Source organism: Oncorhynchus gorbuscha, linkage group LG10 (assembly GCF_021184085.1).
Source record: "Oncorhynchus gorbuscha isolate QuinsamMale2020 ecotype Even-year linkage group LG10, OgorEven_v1.0, whole genome shotgun sequence".
In the NCBI taxonomy this organism is placed as follows: domain Eukaryota; kingdom Metazoa; phylum Chordata; class Actinopteri; order Salmoniformes; family Salmonidae; genus Oncorhynchus; species Oncorhynchus gorbuscha.
In genome coordinates, this window is record NC_060182.1 from 97,812,661 (window position 1) to 97,832,930 (window position 20,270).

The 20,270-nt window shown below is 45.5% G+C and overlaps 2 protein-coding genes across 10 annotated transcripts in view; both read left to right on the forward strand.

Moving 5' to 3' along the window:
• LOC124046819 (dynactin subunit 1-like) overlaps nt 1-20,270 on the forward strand; it is an 808,447-nt gene that overhangs the window by 410,430 nt on the left and 377,747 nt on the right. The gene's annotated exons all lie outside the window — the stretch shown is intronic.
• Nucleotides 4,359-20,270, forward strand: part of galnt16 (UDP-N-acetyl-alpha-D-galactosamine:polypeptide N-acetylgalactosaminyltransferase 16) — a 113,887-nt gene continuing 97,975 nt past the window's right edge. Inside the window, exons 1-2 of the mRNA XM_046367595.1 lie at nt 4,359-4,735; nt 19,522-19,706. Of these exons, the coding sequence (XP_046223551.1) occupies nt 4,538-4,735; nt 19,522-19,706 (383 nt within the window). The 5' untranslated portion in view covers nt 4,359-4,537. The remainder of the gene's footprint in view (nt 4,736-19,521; nt 19,707-20,270) is intronic.

The window sequence follows — 20,270 nt, forward strand, 5'->3', positions numbered from 1 at the left end:
GGTCTACAGTAGTGTTCTATATAGGGCCCTGGTCTACAGTAGTGTTCTATATAGGGCCCTGTTCTGCAGTAGTGCACTATATAGGGAATAGGGCCCTGGTCAACAGTAGTGTTCTATATAGGGCCCTGGTCAACAGTAGTGTTCTATATAGGGTCCTGGTCTACAGTAGTGTTCTATATAGGGTCCTGGTCTACAGTAGTGTTCTATATAGGGTCCTGGTCTACAGTAGTGCACTATATAGAACACTACTGTTGACCAGGACCCTATATAGAACACTACTGTTGACCAGAGCCCTATTTCCTATATAGAACACTACTGTTGACCAGAGCCCTATTTCCTATATAGAACACTACTGTTGACCAGAGCCCTATTTCCTATATAGAACACTACTATAGACCAGAGCCCTATTTCCTATATAGAACACTACTATAGACCAGAGCCCTATTTCCTATATAGAACACTACTATAGACCAGAGCCCTATTTCCTATATAGAACACTACTATAGACCAGAGCCCTATTTCCTATATAGAACACTACTGTTGACCAGAGCCCTATTCCCTATATAGAACACTACTGTTGACCAGAGCCCTATTACCTATATAGAACACTACTGTTGACCAGAGCCCTATTACCTATATAGAACACTACTGTTGACCAGAGCCCTATTACCTATATAGAACACTACTGTTGACCAGAGCCCTATTACCTATATAGAACACTACTGTTGACCAGAGCCCTATTACCTATATAGAACACAACTGTTGACCAGAGCCCTATTCCCTATATAGAACACTACTGTTGACCAGAGCCCTATTACCTATATAGAACACTACTGTAGACCAGGGCCCTATATAGAACACTACTGTAGACCAGGACCCTATATAGAACACTACTGTTGACCAGGACCCTATATAGAACACTACTGTTGACCAGGACCCTATATAGAACACTATTGTTGACCAGGGCCCTATATCGAACACTACTGTTGACCAGGGCCCTATATAGAACACTATTGTTGACCAGGGCCCTATTACCTATATAGAACACTACTGTTGACCAGAGCCCTATTCCCTATATAGAGCACTACTGTTGACCAGAGCCCTATTACCTATATAGAACACTACTGTTGAACAGGGCCCTATTCCCTATATAGTACACTACTGTTGACCAGGTGCCATTTGGAACGGGGTTTAGAGAGACTAGGTTGTATCCCCGGGCCCCTCGAAAACCTCCAGATTATGTTACTGGATATTTATGTTTCATTTAGGAATCTTGGCATAGTTTGTCATGGTGTGGTGGTCTATCCCAGTGGAGCAGCTGTGGAGAATTACACACAGACTCTATACTGTCGTTGTTAGGTGGAGTGCAAAATTACATCATCTACTTCTCTCCATGATATTGCACGTTCCAAATGGCACACTCTTCTCTTTATGGTGTACTGCTTTAGACCAGGGCCCCAACAGGGAGTGCACTACTTTAGACCAGGGCCCCAACAGGGCGTGTACTACTTTAGACCAGGGCCCCAACAGGGCGTGTACTACTTAGGGTCAGACTGTTATATCTGGAGTATTTCTCCTGTCTTATTCGGTGTCCTGTATGAATTTAAGTATGCTCTCTCTAATTCTCTCCTTTCTCTCTTTCTTTCTCTCTCTCGGAGGACCTGAGCCCTAGGACCATGCCTCAGGACTACCTGGCCTGATGGCTCCTTGCTGTCCCCAGTCCACCTGGCCGTGCTGCTGCTCCAGTTTCAACTGTTCTGCCTGCGGCTATGGAACCCTGACCTGTTCACCGGACGTGCTACCTGTCCCAGACCTGCTGTTTTCAACTCTCTAGAGACAGCAGGTGTGGTAGAGATACTCTTAATGATCAGCTATGAAAAGCCAACTGACATTTACTCCTGAGGTGCTGACTTGCTGCACCCTCGACAACCACTGTGATTATTATTATTTGACCCTGCTGGTCATTTATGAACATTTGAACATCTTGGCCATGTTCTGTTATAATCTCCACCCGGCACAGCCAGAAGAGGACTGGCCACCCTACATAGCCTGGTTCCTCTCGAGGTTTCTTCCTAGGTTTTGGCCTTTCTAGGGAGTTTTTCCTAGCCACTGTGCTTCTACACCTGCATTGCTTGCTGTTTGGGGTTTTAGGCTGGGTTTCTGTACAGCACTTTGAGATATCAGCTGATGTACGAAGGGCTTTATCAATACATTTGATTGATTGATTGATTTAGACCAGGGCCCAACAGGGAGTGTACTCCTTTAGACCAGGGCCCAACAGGGAGTGTACTCCTTTAGACCAGGGCCCAACAGGGAGTGTACTCCTTTAGACCAGGGCCCAACAGGGAGTGTACTCCTTTAGACCAGGGCCCAACAGGGAGTGTACTCCTTTAGACCAGGGCCCAACAGGGAGTGTACTCCTTTAGACCAGGGCCCAACAGGGAGTGTACTCCTTTAGACCAGGGCCCAACAGGGAGTGTACTCCTTTAGACCAGGGCCCAACAGGGAGTGTACTCGGCTAACATTTCAGATGCAGGTGTTGTTTTTTCTATGGAGGAATACATTGTAAATTCCCAGAAGTATAAGTGGGCTGGGCAGGGCTGGGCAGGGCAGGGCGGCTCCACAGTGCCTCAGGAATGTCTGTTCCATGAGGTTTGCCCAGTTCAGGGTGGTCAGTGTGACTGTCTCTGTCTGTCTGAATCTGTGGGTGAGTAATTCACTGAAGGACACAGATTACAATAAGATCCATCTGTAGATGATGCTTTATATCCATAGGTCAGCCAATCTTACAAATATATATATATTTTTTCAAAGGAACAGAGAGTATCTTTCTCTTTTAGAAGAATATAAGGAAGAAGGTATCTTCGATAATTCCCAAAGAACATTAATTCAGTTTTGCCTGCCTCCTAATTTTAGTTGGTTTGAGTTGAATGGTGGAGACTCTCAAATAGGCTGTTAAAATATATTAGACAATGAACTTACAACCTCATGCTAATCACATTAGCCTACGTTAGCTCAACCGTCACGCGGGGGGTAGGGGCTCTAGCTAACGTTGCCCATTAGTGGAACATAGGCTAGCTAGCATTTTAGCCAGGTAGCCGAGGACAACCACAGCAAAGATACTGTATGACATAGTTTCATCAACATGAAAGACAGGAAGATGGCATTTCTCTACAAGTAGGGTGAGTCAACATGTGTTTTCTACTTTCACGCACGCACGCACGCACGCACGCACGCACGCACGCACGCACGCACGCACGCACGCACGCACACACACACACACACACACACACACACACACACAGAATTAAGTAACACGGACATATTTAGCTTACATTGATTGGACTAAATCGGTTTTTGGTATCTTTTAGTTGTCACTGTATTAGACGAAGCAGAGGTGATTTGATGATGTTCAAATGGTGCTGGAATAGTGGAGGCAGTTCCTGTTTTATTTGTGACTTCCTGTAACTCTCCAGGTTTCTAAATCAATAGTTGGTTTCGTGGTTCATGCTGTAGATCATGTAACAAACTGTCTGTTACTGCACATGCAATATAATATGCTTTGTGGACTTCACTGGACAGAGGATGCTATCTGGTATTGTGATAAAACAAAGGTGTGGTTGAATCTATTCTACCACTGTGTCTTCTTACTGTCTCGGGCCTTAGGCCCTATATATCACTGTGTCTTCTTACTGTCTCGGGCCTTAGGCCCTATATATCACTGTGTCTTCTTACTGTCTCGGGCCTTAGGCCCTATATATCACTGTGTTGTAATCTTACTGTCTCGGGCCTTAGGCCCCCTATATATCACTGTGTCTTCTTATTGTCTCGGGCCTTAGGCCCTATATATCACTGTGTCTTCTTACTGTCTCGGGCCTTAGGCCCTATATATCACTGTGTCTTACTGTCTCGGGCCTTAGGCCCTATATATCACTGTGTCTTCTTACTGTCTCGGGCTTTAGGCCCTATATATCACTGTGTTGTAATCTTACTGTCTCGGGCCTTAGGCCCTATATATCAAGGTATCAAGGCATATGAACTAACAGGTTATAGAGCAAACAAGCAATTACAACACATATTATCACAACACATAGGTTGTGATATGGCTTGTGGAGCCCAGTGCTTTTACCCATGCACCGCTATTGGTCTATCCATTATATTTACATCATCAGTAGAGTGTTCTATTCTAACAGAAACCAAACTGAGAACGCAATCCAGCCGAAGACCGTGAGAAGATCTGCTGTGTGCATCAGCCAGAAATGACTCCTCGGAAGAGGAATTTCAGGGCGCTAGGACCCGCGCACGGCTCTGTGAATGAGCAAATCCCAGTCAAGCAGAGAGAGCGAACAGTCTCTCTATCGGAATAGCTCGTTACCGGTGAGGCTGTTAGCTGCTGTGCGAGCCATAACCGGAGAAGCACTTTTTGCGCACCTCTCCTCCAGCTCCGTCTCCGGTTCCAAAAGAACCACCAAGCGAACCTGAACCGGAGATTTAACCATCTGGGGTTTCAGGACAGACTTCTCCTTATGGGCTCACAATGCGCAGGATACGGGCCAACGCCATCGCTATCTTGACCGTAGCGTGGATCCTGGGAACATTTTATTACCTGTGGCAGGACAATAAACCGGACTCATCATCATCCTCAGCCTCGCAGCCCCGCGTCGCGGACATCAGGAGACATGCCGACGGCGGGAGGCTGGAGATCCACCGAGACGACAGGAACATTCCGTTGATTGTGAGTGACAGATTGAGAGGAGAGCAGAGAAGCGTGATGGGAAAGACGGAGAACCGAGAGAGAGCTAGAAGGGGTAGGGAAGCGGCTAGCTGTGGCTGTGCTGCTGCAGGGGAGTGTGTGTTGCATGTTGATGCACAGTGGGTTATCTCTGTTGCTGCTCACCCACCACCTCACGGAGTCTAATATTTGTGTTGAGCGCAGAGAACCTGTGCGTCGACGCTGTGGTCCATTTCTTATAATGAATCTGAACTCTAAATATTACATTTCTGCTACCGCATTATTATTGCATTATTTTCAGTGGTGGAACAAGTGCCCCGTCGTCATACTTGAGTAAAAGTCAAGATACCTTAATAGAAAATGACTCAAGTAAAAGTTTAATGTAAAATACTACTTGAGTTTAAGTCAAAAAATATTTTATATAGATAGCCAGGGGAACACTCCAACACTCAGACATCATTTACAGATAGCCAGGGGCACACTCCAACACTCAGACATCATTACAGATAGCCAGGGGCACACTCCAACACTCAGACATCATTACAGATAGCCAGGGGAACACTCCAACACTGACATCATTTACAAATGAAGCATTTGTGTTTAGTGAGTCCTCCAGATTAGAGGCAGTAGGGATGACCAGGGATGTTCTCTGTTTAGTGAGTCCTCCAGATCAGAGGCAGTAGGGATGACCAGGGATGTTCTCTGTTTAGTGAGTCCTCCAGATCAGAGGCAGTAGGGATGACCAGGGATGTTCTCTGTTTAGTGAGTCCTCCAGATCAGAGGCAGTAGGGATGACCAGGGATGTCCTCTGTTTAGTGAGTCCTCCAGATCAGAGGCAGTAGGGATGACCAGGGATGGTCTCTGTTTAGTGAGTCCTCCAGATCAGAGGCAGTAGGGATGACCAGGGATGTTCTCTGTTTAGTGAGTCTGCCAGATCAGAGACAGTAGGGATGACCAGGGATGTTCTCTGTTTAGTGAGTCCACCAGATCAGAGGCAGTAGGGATGACCAGGGATGTTCTCTGTTTAGTGAGTCCACCAGATCAGAGGCAGTAGGGATGACCAGGGATGTTCTCTGTTTAGTGAGTCCTCCAGATCAGAGGCAGTAGGGATGACCAGGGATGTTCTCTGTTTAGTGAGTCCTCCAGATCAGAGGCAGTAGGGATGACCAGGGATGTTCTCTGTTTAGTGAGTCCTCCAGATCAGAGGCAGTAGAGATGACCAGGGATGTTCTCTGTTTAGTGAGTCCTCCAGATCAGAGGCAGTAGGGAGGACCAGGGATGTTCTCTGTTTAGTGAGTCCTCCAGATCAGAGGCAGTAGGGATGACCAGGGATGTTCTCTGTTTAGTGAGTCCACCAGATCAGAGGCAGTAGGGATGACCAGGGATGTTCTCTGTTTAGTGAGTCCTCCAGATCAGAGGCAGTAGGGATGACCAGGGATGTTCTCTTGATAAGTGTGTGAATTGGACCATTTTCCTGTCTTGCAAAACATTCAAAATGTAACAAGTACTTTTGGGTGTCAGGGGAAAATGTATGGAGTAAAAAGTTCATTATTTTCTTCAAGAATGTAGTGAAGTAAAAGTTGTCAAAATATATAATTAGTAAAGTACAGATACTTCAAAGTACTACTTAAGTCCTTTTTGGGGTATCTTTACTTCAGTACTTTACACCACTGATTAGAAGATGAAAATATGTGGTGAGTTTTCTAGCTGAGACAATATATTTATCCTGTCTCGATCTTCCAAAATAAATGTGATTTCTGACGAGAGACACTCTCCTCCATCCGGTGCTAAAAACACTACATTTTGTCTCGAGACTCTGAAGATGACTTCCTGTGTAAACACATCACAGTGTAAACGGGGCCTTAGAGCATATATTTATTTTTAAATTTTATTTTACCTTTATTTAACTAGGCAAGTCAGTTAAGAACACATTCTTATTTTCAATGACGGCCTAGGAACAGTGGGTTAACTGCCTGTTCAAGGGCAGAACGACAGATTTGTACCTTGTCAGCTCGGGGGTTTGAACTCGCAACCTTCCGGTTACTAGTCCAACGCTCTAACCACCAGGCTACGCTGCCGCCCCTATATAACTGATCTGATCTGTGTTAGAGCGTATATAACTGATCTGATCTGTGTTAGAGCATATATAACTGATCTGATCTGTGTTAGAGCGTATATAACTGGTCTGATCTGTGTTAGAGCGTATATAACTGATCTGTGTTAGAGCCTATAGATCTGATCTGTGTTAGAGCGTATATAACTGATCTGATCTGTGTCAGAGCGTATATAACTGATCTGATCTGTTTTAGAGCGTATATAACTGATCTGATCTGTGTTAGAGCCTATATAACTGATCTGATCTGTGTTAGAGCGTATAGATCTGATCTGTGTTAGAGCCTATATAACTGATCTGATCTGTGTTAGAGCCTATATAACTGATCTGATCTGTGTTAGAGCGTATATAACTGATCTGATCTGTGTTAGAGCGTATATAACTGATCTTATCTGTGTTAGAGCGTATATAACTGATCTGATCTGTGTTAGAGCCTATATAACTGATCTGATCTGTGTTAGAGCGTATATAACTGATCTGATCTGTGTTAGAGCGTATATAACTGATCTGATCTGTGTTAGAGCATATAGATCTGATCTGTGTTAGAGCCTATATAACTGATCTGATCTGTGTTAGAGCGTATATAACTGATCTGATCTGTGTTAGAGCGTATAGATCTGATCTGTGTTAGAGCCTATATAACTGATCTGATCTGTGTTAGGGCGTATAGATCTGATCTGTGTTAGAGCGTATAGATCTGATCTGTGTTAGAGCATATATAACTGATCTGATCTGTGTTAGAGCGTATATAACTGATCTGATCTGTGTTAGAGCGTATAGATCTGATCTGGGTTAGAGCGTATATAACTGATCTGATCTGTGTTAGAGCGTATATAACTGATCTGATCTGTGTTAGAGCCTATATAACATTTACATTTACATTTAAGTAATTTAGCAGATGCCCTATCCATAACTGATCTGATCTGTGTTAGAGCCTATATAACTGATCTGATCTGTGTTAGAGCATATAGATCTGATCTGTGTTAGAGCGTATATAACTGATCTGATCTGTGTTAGAGCGTATATAACTGATCTGATCTGTGTTAGAGCGTATATAACTGATCTGATCTGTGTTAGAGCATATAGATTTGATCTGTGTTAGAGCCTATATAACTGATCTGATCTGTGTTAGAGCGTATATAACTGATCTGATCTGTGTTAGAGCCTATATAACTGATCTGATCTGTGTTAGAGCATATAGATCTGATCTGTGTTAGAGCGTATATAACTGATCTGATCTGTGTTAGAGCATATAGATCTGATCTGTGTTAGAGCATATAGATCTGATCTGTGTTAGAGCGTATATAACTGATCTGATCTGTGTTAGAGCGTATATAACTGATCTGATCTGTGTTAGAGCGTATATAACTGATCTGATCTGTGTTAGAGCCTATATAACATTTACATTTACATTTAAGTCATTTAGCAGACGCCCTATCCATAACTGATCTGATCTGTGTTAGAGCCTATACAACTGATCTGATCTGTGTTAGAGCATATAGATCTGATCTGTGTTAGAGCGTATATAACTGATCTGATCTGTGTTAGAGCGTATATAACTGATCTGATCTGTGTTAGAGCGTATATAACTGATCTGATCTGTGTTAGAGCATATAGATCTGATCTGTGTTAGAGCGTATATAACTGATCTGATCTGTGTTAGAGCGTATATAACTGATCTGATCTGTGTTAGAGCGTATATAACTGATCTGATCTGTGTTAGAGCGTATATATACTGATCTGATCTGTGTTAGAGCGTATATAACTGATCTGATCTGTGTTAGAGCGTATATAACTGATCTGATCTGTGTTAGAGCCTATATAACATTTACATTTACATTTAAGTCATTTAGCAGACGCCCTATCCATAACTGATCTGATCTGTGTTAGAGCCTATATAACTGATCTGATCTGTGTTAGAGCGTATAGATCTGATCTGTGTTAGAGCGTATATAACTGATCTGATCTGTGTTAGAGCGTATATAACTGATCTGATCTGTGTTAGAGCGTATATAACTGATCTGATCTGTGTTAGAGCATATAGATTTGATCTGTGTTAGAGCCTATATAACTGATCTGATCTGTGTTAGAGCGTATATAACTGATCTGATCTGTGTTAGAGCCTATATAACTGATCTGATCTGTGTTAGAGCATATAGATCTGATCTGTGTTAGAGCGTATATAACTGATCTGATCTGTGTTAGAGCATATAGATCTGATCTGTGTTAGAGCATATAGATCTGATCTGTGTTAGAGCGTATATAACTGATCTGATCTGTGTTAGAGCGTATATAACTGATCTGATCTGTGTTAGAGCGTATATAACTGATCTGATCTGTGTTAGAGCCTATATAACATTTACATTTACATTTAAGTCATTTAGCAGACGCCCTATCCATAACTGATCTGATCTGTGTTAGAGCCTATACAACTGATCTGATCTGTGTTAGAGCATATAGATCTGATCTGTGTTAGAGCGTATATAACTGATCTGATCTGTGTTAGAGCGTATATAACTGATCTGATCTGTGTTAGAGCGTATATAACTGATCTGATCTGTGTTAGAGCATATAGATCTGATCTGTGTTAGAGCGTATATAACTGATCTGATCTGTGTTAGAGCGTATATAACTGATCTGATCTGTGTTAGAGCGTATATAACTGATCTGATCTGTGTTAGAGCGTATATATACTGATCTGATCTGTGTTAGAGCGTATATAACTGATCTGATCTGTGTTAGAGCGTATATAACTGATCTGATCTGTGTTAGAGCCTATATAACATTTACATTTACATTTAAGTCATTTAGCAGACGCCCTATCCATAACTGATCTGATCTGTGTTAGAGCCTATATAACTGATCTGATCTGTGTTAGAGCGTATAGATCTGATCTGTGTTAGAGCGTATATAACTGATCTGATCTGTGTTAGAGCGTATATAACTGATCTGATCTGTGTTAGAGCGTATATAACTGATCTGATCTGTGTTAGAGCCTATATAACTGATCTGATCTGTGTTAGAGCGTATAGATCTGATCTGTGTTAGAGCGTATATAACTGATCTGATCTGTGTTAGAGCGTATATAACTGATCTGATCTGTGTTAGAGCATATATAACTGATCTGATCTGTGTTAGAGCGTATATAACTGATCTGATCTGTGTTAGAGCCTATATAACTGATCTGATCTGTGTTAGAGCGTATATAACTGATCTGATCTGTGTTAGAGCGTATATAACTGATCTGATCTGTGTTAGAGCATATAGATCTGATCTGTGTTACACTACTGATTACTGATTACACACACCATTGTATATTATACTTAGTTGCTTTAGTTAATAAATATATATTTTGCTACTCCTTATCTCCACGTTGTCTCCCTTTGTTACGGGCTTTGAGCCGGTTCGTGACACACCTAACCCAACCCTAAAGTAACACCTAACCCTAACACCTAACCCAACCCTAACCCAACCCTAAAGTAACACCCAACACCTAACCCTAACACCTAACCCTAACACCTAATCCTAACACCTAACCCTAACACCTAACCCTAACACCTAACCCAACCCTAACCCAACCCTAAAATAACACCCAACACCTAACCCCAACACCTAACCCAACCCTAAAGTAACACCCAACCCCAACACCTAACCTTAACACCCAACCCCAACACCTAACCCATCCCTAAAGTAACACCTAACCCTAACACCTAACCCAACCCTAAAGTAACACCCAACCCCAACACCTAACACCTAACCCTAACACCTAACCCTAACACCTAATCCTAACACCTAACCCTAACACCTAACCCTAACACCTAACCCAACCCTAAAGTAACACCTAACCCTAACACCTAACCCTAACACCTAACCCAACCCTAAAGTAACACCCAACCCCAACACCTAACACCTAACCCTAACACCTAACCCTAACACCTAATCCTAACACCTAACCCTAACACCTAACCCTAACACCTAACCCAACCCTAAAGTAACACCTAACCCTAACACCTAACCCTAACACCTAACCCAACCCTAACCCAACCCTAAAGTAACACCCAACACCTAACCCTAACACCTAACCCATCCCTAAAGTAACACCCAACACCTAACCCTAACACCTAACCCAACCCTAAAGTAACACCCAACCCCAACACCTAACCCTAACACCTAACCCAACCCTAAAGCAACACCTAAACCCAACTCCTAACCCTAACACCTAACCCAACCCTAAAGTAACACCCTAACACCTAACCCTAACACCTAACCCTAACCCAACACCAACCTTAAAGTAACACCTAACCCAACCCTAAAGTAACACCCAACCCCAACACCTAACCCTAACACCTAACACCTAACCCAACCCTAAAGTAACACCCAACCCCAACACCTAACCCTAACACCTAACCCTAACACCTAACCCAACCCTAAAGTAACACCCAACCCCAATACCTAACCCTAACCCTAACCCAACCCCAACACCTAACCCTAACACCTAACACTAACACCTAACCCTAACCCAACACCTAACCCAACCCTAAAGTAACACCTAACCCCAACACCTAACCCAACCCCAACACCTAACCCTAACACCTAACACTAACACCTAACCCTAACCCAACACCTAACCCAACCCTAAAGTAACACCTAACCCAACCCCAACCCTAACGTAACACCTAACCCAACCCTAAAGTAACACCTAACCCAACCCTAACCCTAACGTAACACCTAACCCAACCCTAACCCTAAAGTAACACCTAACCCAACCCTAAAGTAACACCTAACCCAACCCTAAAGTAACACCTAACCCAACCCTAACCCTAACGTAACACCTAACCCAACCCTAACCCTAAAGTAACACCTAACCCAACCCTAACGTAACACCTAACCCAACCCTAAAGTAACACCTAACCCAACCCCAACCCTAACGTAACACCTAACCCAACCCTAACGTAACACCTAACCCCTAACCTTAACCCTAACACCTAACCCAACCTTAACCCTAACACCTAACCCAACCTTAACCCTAACACCTAACCCAACCTTAACCCTAACACCTAACCCAACCTTAACCCTAACACCTAACCCAACCCTAACACCTAACCCAACCCTAACGTAACACCTAACCCAACCCTAACACCTAACCCAACCTTAACCCTAACACCTAACCCAACCTTAACCCTAACACCTAACCCAACCCTAACACCTAACCTAACACCTAACCCAACCCTAACACCCAACCCTAACCCAACCCTAACACCTAACCCAACCTTAACCCTAACACCTAACCCAACCCTAACACCTAACCCAACCTTAACCCTAACACCTAACCCAACCCTAACACCTAACCCAACCCTAACCTAACACCTAACCCAACCCTAACACCTAACCCAACCCTAACCTAACACCTAACCCAACCCTAACACCTAACCCAACCCTAACACCTAACCCAACCTTAACCCTAACACCTAACCCAACCTTAACCCTAACACCTAACCCAACCCTAAACGTTCCATGAGAGCATCTCAGTAAAGCATGGTACAGGAGCCTGGTTTTCCCCATGTCTCGCTCTCTCCCCCTTTTTCTCTGTGTGGTTCCATAACTTCCATGGCAACAGGTGCCCTCCACAACCAGGGTTCATGACATCACTCATGATGAGTCATGTCTTGGCCACATCATGGCTCCTTGCCTGCACTGTTCAAATAGAGAGTCTCAAAACACCATGATTGTGTAATGAAACCAAGTAAAGTATTGTACCTGAAATGAGATCTGATGTTTGTGTTTTAAAACAGAAATGTAGTACTCTGAAACACCCACAGTGGTTCTTGGGGACTGCATGTAGCCTAGCGGTTAAGAGCAGGTAGCCTAGCGGTTAAGAGCATGCAGCCTAGCGGTTAAGAGCATGTAGCCTAGCGGTTAAGAGCAGGCAGCCTAGCGGTTAAGAGCAGGCAGCCTAGCGGTTAAGAGCAGGCAGCCTAGCGGTTAAGAGCAGGCAGCCGGGCGGTTAAGAGCAGGCAGCCTAGCGGTTAAGAGCAGGCAGCCGGGCGGTTAAGAGCAGGCAGCCTAGCGGTTAAGAGCAGGCAGCCGGGCGGTTAAGAGCATGCAGCCGGGCGGCAGCCTAAGAGCAGGCAGCCTAGCGGTTAAGAGCATGGGCGGTTAAGAGCAGGCAGCCGGGCGGTTAAGAGCAGGCAGCCTTAAGAGCAGGCAGCCTAGCGGTTAAGAGCAGGCAGCCGGGCGGTTAAGAGCAGGCAGCCTAGCGGTTAAGAGCAGGCAGCCGGGCGGTTAAGAGCAGGCAGCCTAGCGGTTAAGAGCAGGCAGCCGGGCGGTTAAGAGCAGGCAGCCTAGCGGTTAAGAGCAGGCAGCCGGGCGGTTAAGAGCAGGCAGCCTAGCGGTTAAGAGCATGCAGCCGGGCGGTTAAGAGCAGGCAGCCTAGCGGTTAAGAGCATGCAGCCTAGCGGTTAAGAGCAGGCAGCCGGGCGGTTAAGAGCAGGCAGCCTAGCGGTTAAGAGCAGGCAGCCGGGCGGTTAAGAGCAGGCAGCCGGGCGGTTAAGAGCAGGCAGCCGGGCGGTTAAGAGCAGGCAGCCGGGCGGTTAAGAGCAGGCAGCCGGGCGGTTAAGAGCAGGCAGCCTAGCGGTTAAGAGCAGGCAGCCGGGCGGTTAAGAGCAGAGCAGCCAGGCGGTTAAGAGCAGACAGCCGGGCGGTTAAGAGCAGGCAGCCGGGCGGTTAAGAGCAGGCAGCCGGGCGGTTAAGAGCAGGCTGCCTAGCGGTTAAGAGCAGGCAGCCTAGCGGTTAAGAGCAGGCAGCCGGGCGGTTAAGAGCAGGCAGCCGGGCGGTTAAGAGCAGGCAGCCGAGCAGTTAAGAGCAGGCAGCCGGGCGGTTAAGAGCAGGCAGCCGGGCGGTTAAGAGCAGGCAGCCGGGCGGTTAAGAGCAGGCAGCCGGGCGGTTAAGAGCAGTTTCTCATACAATCAATGGTTTGGGAATGCAAATTATTATTAGCCCAAGTATTGATTGATGACAAGGGTATATTGAGAATATTTTTGGTGGAATTTTGTTTTTAATGCTTTATTTTGACAGATTAGAAACAGGAGGGGCAGTAAGATCGGACATTTCGTTTACATTTTTAGCCACACAGCCACACTGTAAAAGAAAACACAAAAAAAGAGATTCAATGGCGACTTGAAATTGACAAAACAAAAAACAACCTTTATACACTTAATTAAAGTGAATTTAAGTTGTGCAGAGCCCGTGATCAAGCAGTAACCCCCTCCAGCATGGACAGGTCACCCCTCTCCCCACCGAAGACCAGGGTTCAATTCCCCGCACCTCTCGGGGGAATTGTGCTAACATAATTTCAAAAGGGTTTTCTAATGATAAACTTGGATTAGTTAACACAACGTGCCATTGGAACACAGGAGTGATGGTTGCTGATAATGGACCTCTGTACGCCTATGTAGATATTTAATTGAAAAAATATCTGTCGTTTTCCAGCTACAATAGTCATTTACAACATTAACAATGTCTACACTGTATTTCTGATCAATTTTATGTTATTTTAATGGACAAAAAAAGGGGTTTTCTTTATAAAAATTTAAAAAACAAGGACATTTCTAAGTGACCCCAAACTTTTGGACGGTAAGTGTATAACTTAATCATTTTCATTTTTGAGGATGCCATTTTGTTGTGGCTTCCAAATTGCTGCAAAAAAAAGAATGAAGTTTGAGTTGATGAAAGCATTGGCCTGTTGTGTTCTATACATAGTTAGAGCTCAGAGCAGAAAGGTTCACCCCCCCTGAGTTTCTCAGAGCTGTGGTAGTCACGCTGTGTGTGTTAAGATGGTTTTTCACCCTGGCCCTCTCCCAGGTAATGTGACCCTAAACACAATACCATGGCAACCAGGCTAGACCTTTTAGTCCAATTAGACACAAGAAACAAACAAGGGTTGGACATATAACACTTAACCCACTCTCCTCTCTCCCTTTCTCTCCTCTCTCCCTTTCTCTCCTCTCTCTCTCTCTCTCTGTCTCTGTCTCTGTCTCTGTCTCTCTCTGTCTCTGTCTCTCTCTCTCTCTGTTCTGTAACCATGGTAATAAATTCGATTGTGATGTTATCATAACTCAAAATTACATTACAGCACTGTTTTTTGTTTGCTCTGCGGAACAATCTCCTTTGCAACGCGACATTATCTGAATTTTTCCATGAGCTCAACCTCTTATCTGGTCCTGCTCCACGCTGTATGTGACTGAATGTGTAGATGCTTATTGAATCAGAATGGTGTGTGTCTGTCTCTTGTTTGTGACTGAATGGGTCTCTGTATGTCCTCTACCACTGGGAATGACGATTAGTTACAACAGAGACTTGAATCCTGCTAGAGAAACCCTTTACCCTGCTAGAGACACCCTTTACCCTGCTAGAGAAACTCTTTATCCTGCTAGAGAAACCCTTTACCCTGCTAGCGAAACCCTTTACCCTGCTAGAGAAACGGTTTACCCTGCTAGAGAAACCCTTTACCCTGCTAGAGAAACCGTTTACCCTGCTAGCGAAACCCTTTACCCTGCTAGCGAAACCCTTTACCCTGCTAGCGAAACCCTTTACCCTGCTAGAGAAACCCTTTACCCTGCTAGAGAAACCCTTTACCCTGCTAGAGAAACCCTTTACCCTGCTAGAGAAACCCTTTACCCTGCTAGAGAAACCCTTTACCCTGCTAGAGAAACCCTTTACCCTGCTAGAGAAACCGTGTATCCTGCTAGAGAAACCCTTTACCCTGCTAGGGAAACCCTTTACCCTGCTAGAGAAACCCTTTACCCTGCTAGAGAAACCGTGTATCCTGCTAGAGAAACCCTTTACCCTGCTAGAGAAACCCTTTACCCTGCTAGAGAAACCCTTTACCCTGCTAGAGAAACCCTTTACCCTGCTAGAGAAACCCTTTACCCTGCTAGAGAAACCCTTTACCCTGCTAGAGAAACCCCCTGCTAGAGAAACCGTGTATCCTGCTAGAGAAACCCTTTACCCTGCTAGAGAAACCCTTTACCCTGCTAGAGAAACCCTTTACCCTGCTAGAGAAACCCTTTACCCTGCTAGAGAAACCCTTTACCCTGCTAGAGAAACCCTTTACCCTGCTAGAGAAACCCTTTACCCTGCTAGAGAAACCGTGTATCCTGCTAGAGAAACCCTTTACCCTGCTAGAGAAACCCTTTACCCTGCTAGAGAAACCCTTTACCCTGCTAGAGAAACCCTTTACCCTGCTAGAGAAACCCTTTACCCTGCTAGAGAAACCCTTTACCCTGCTAGAGAAACCCTTTACCCTGCTAGAGAAACCCTTTATCCTGCTAGAGGAACCCTTTATCCTGCTAGAGGAACCCTTTACCCTGCTAGAGGAACCCTTTACCCTGCTAGAGAAACCCTTTACCCTGCTAGAGAAACCCTTTACCCTGCTAGAGAAACCCTTTACCCTGCTAGAGAAACCCTTTACCCTGCTAGAGAAACCCTTTACCCTGCTAGAGAAACCCTTTACCCTGCTAGAGAAACCCTTTACCCTGCTAGAGAAATAATTACCATGCTAGAGAAACCCTTTATCCTGCTAGAGAAACCCTTTACCCTGCTAGAGAAACCCTTTACCCTGCTAGAGAAACCCTTTACCCTGCTAGAGAAACCCTTTACCCTGCTAGAGAAACCCTTTACCCTGCTAGAGAAACCGTGTATCCTGCTAGAGGAACCCTTTACCCTGCTAGAGAAACCCTTTACCCTGCTAGAGAAACCCTTTACCCTGCTAGAGAAACCCTTTACCCTGCTAGAGAAACCCTTTACCCTGCTAGAGGAACATTATGTGTTTCAATATATTTCATTTGTGATTTTCATGAATAGGAACATTTTCTAGGGATATTTATGGCAGGAACCAATGGGGATCCATGATAAACCCCAGGAAGAGTAGCTGCTGCCTTGGCGGGAACTAATGGGGATCCATAATAAACCCCAGGAAGAGTAGCTGCTGCCTTGGCGGGAACTAAGGGGGATCCTTAATAAACCCCAGGAAGAGTAGCTGCTGCCTTGGTGGGAACCAATGGGGATCCATAATAAACCCCAGGAAGAGTAGCTGCTGCCTTGGCGGGAACCAATGGGGATCCATAATAAACCCCAGGAAGAGCTGCTGCCTTGGCAGGAACTAAGGGGGATCCTTAATAAACCCCAGGAAGAGTAGCTGCTGCCTTGGCAGGAACTAATGGGGATCTATAATAAACCCCAGGAAGAGTAGCTGCGGCCTTGGCGGGAACTAATGGGGATCCATAATAAACCCCAGGAAGAGTAGCTGATGCCTTGGCAGGAACTAATGGGGATCCATAATAAACCCCAGGAAGAGTAGCTGCTGCCTTGGCGGGAACTAATGGGGATCCATAATAAACCCCAGGAAGAGTAGCTGCTGCCTTGGCAGGAACTAATGGGGATCCATAATAAACCCCAGGAACTAGCTGCTGCTACTCTTTGTTAATTCTGTGCACAGGGCACAAAAATAAAAAAATTTGCGTTGTTGTTTAAGGACTCGTAGTAAGTCATTTCTACACCTGTTGTATTCGGCGTATGTAACAAATAAAATGTGATTTGTTGCGATTTCCTCTGATGCGCCCAAATTCATTATGGGGGATTATGGGGGATTTCAATCACCTGCACTCGTGAGTGCTTACATTCAGTGTGTGATGTGTCTAACAAGGGAAAATAACATTTAAATAAGACTGTTGCGGCTCAGTCCCACTGGTTGAATCGATGTTGTTTCCACCTCCTTTCAATGAAATGAATTAGGAGTTAGAGGGACTCTCTCTAATTCTCTCTTTCTTTCTCTCTCTCGGAGGACCTGAGCCCTAGGACCATGCCTCAGGACTACCTGACATGATGACTCCTTGCTGTCCCCAGTCCACCTGGCTGCTCCAGTTTCAACTGTCTGCCTTATTATTATTGGACCCTGCTGGTCATTTATGAACATTTGAACATCTTGGCCATGTTCTGTTATAATCTCTACCCGGCACAGCCAGAAGAGGACTGGCCACCCTACATAGCCTGGTTCCTCTCTAGGTTTCTTCCTAGGTTTTGGCCTTTCTAGGGAGTTTTTCCTAGCCACCGTGCTTCTACACCTGCATTGCTTGCTGTTTGGGGTTTTAGGCTGGGTTTCTGTACAGCACTTTGAGATATCAGCTGATGTAAGAAGGGCTATATAAATACATTTGATTTGAGGTACTTCTGTCACTGGGGGCGTCTGAAATGGCGCCCTATTCCCTATATAGTGCACTACTTTTGACCAGGGATTTTTTTTCTTCAAGTTTTTAAATTTACCTTTATTTTACTAGGCAAGTCAGTTAAGAACAAATTCTTATTTTCAATGACGGCCTAGGAACAGTGGGTTAACTGCCTGTTCAGGGGCAGAACGACAGATTACAAATCTGTCGTTCTGCCCTTGTCAGCTCGGGGATTCGAACTTGCAACCTTTCGGTTACTAGGCCAATGCTCTAACCACTAGGCTACCCTGCCGCCCCTCCACTCTAACCACTAGGCTACCCTGCCGCCCCAAGGGTGCCATGGGACACAGCCTTGGTTAGTTATCTACTCATGACGTCATGATGGGAGTTACTCCAAGCAAGTTGTGTGTGTCTGTGTCTGTGTGTGTGTGTGTCTGTGTCTGTGTCTGTGTCTGTCTGTGTGTGTGTCTGTGTCTGTCTGTGTGTGTGTCTGTGTCTGTCTGTGTGTCTGTGTGTCTGTCTGTGTGTCTGTCTGTGTGTGTGTCTGTCTGTGTGTCTGTCTGTGTGTGTGTCTGTCTGTGTGTCTGTGTGTGTCTGTGTGTCTGTCTGTGTGTGTGTCTGTGTCTGTCTGTGTGTGTGTCTGTGTGTGTGTGGCTCTGTGTGTGTGTGTGTGTGGCTCTGTGTGTGTGTGTGTGTGTGTGTGTGTGTGTGTGTGTGTGTGTGTGTGTGTGTGTGTGTGTGTGTGTGTGTGTGTGTGTGTGTGTGTGTGTGTGTGTGTGTGTGTGTGTGTGTGTGTCTGTGTGTCTGTGTGTGTGTCTGTCTGTGTCTGTCTGTGTGTCTGTGTGTCTCTCTGTCTGTGTGTGTGTGTCTGCGTGTGTGTCTTGTCTGTGAGTGTCTGCTTGTGTGTGTTCTCTAAGCCTCTCTTCCTACACCTCCTGTCTCCCCTCTCACTCCTACACCTCCTGTCTCCCCTCTCACTCCTATACCTCCTGTCTCCCCTCTCACTCCTACACCTCCTGTCTCCCCTCTCACTCCTACACCTACAACTGGGTGTCTCAGACCAGATAACATCTCAGTCATTCTAGAGATCACTAACTGGGTGTCTCAGACCAGATAACATCTCAGTCATTCTATAGATAACTAAATGGGTGTCTCAGACCAGATAACATCTCAGTCATTCTAGAGATCACTAACAGGGTGTCTCAGAACAGATAACATCTCAGTCATTCTAGAGATCACTAACTGGGTGTCTCAGATTATGGATCAGGTGGTACAGTATCTAAGCTTTTCAAATGAGTTTGATAAGGTCACCATCAACTGTGTGAGAGACAAAGATGACATCAGAGTGTTGACATCCATCTTCTAACTCGTAACCCATCTTTCTTGTTTACCTCTACTTCCTGAGTTTTGACCTCTGACTCCTGACCTCTGTGTTTTGTTCTGCCCCCCTGCAGATGACCCTGTCTCCGTGGGCGGAGCAGCAGCAGGGTCAGCTCTTAGGTAGTTTCGATGAGAAGGCGTATCTGTTGGAGAAACAGCTGAAGGCGGGAGACGACCCCTACAGAGACCACGCCTTCAACCTGGCCGAGAGCGACCGACTGGGCTCCGAGCGGGCTATCAGAGACACACGGCACTACAGGTGACTACACACAGACCACCTGGGCTCAGAGCAGGTCATCAGAGACACTACAGGTGACTACACACAGACAGCCTGGGCTCAGAGCAGGTCATCAGAGACACTACAGGTGACTACACACAGACAGCCTGGGCTCAGAGCAGGTCATCAGAGACACACGGCACTACAGGTGACTACACACAGACCACCTGGGCTCAGAGCAGGTCATCAGAGACACACGGCACTACAGGTGACTACACACAGACCACCTGGGCTCAGAGCAGGTCATCAGAGACACTACAGGTGACTACACACAGACCACCTGGGCTCCTAGCAGGTCATCAGAGACACTACAGGTGACTACACACAGACCACCTGGGCTCCTAGCAGGTCATCAGAGACACTACAGGTGACTACACACAGACCACCTGGGCTCCTAGCAGGTCATCAGAGACACTACAGGTGACTACACACAGACCACCTGGGCTCCTAGCAGGTCATCAGAGACACTACAGGTGACTACACACAGACCACCTGGGCTCCTAGCAGGTCATCAGAGACACTACAGGTGACAACACACAGACCACC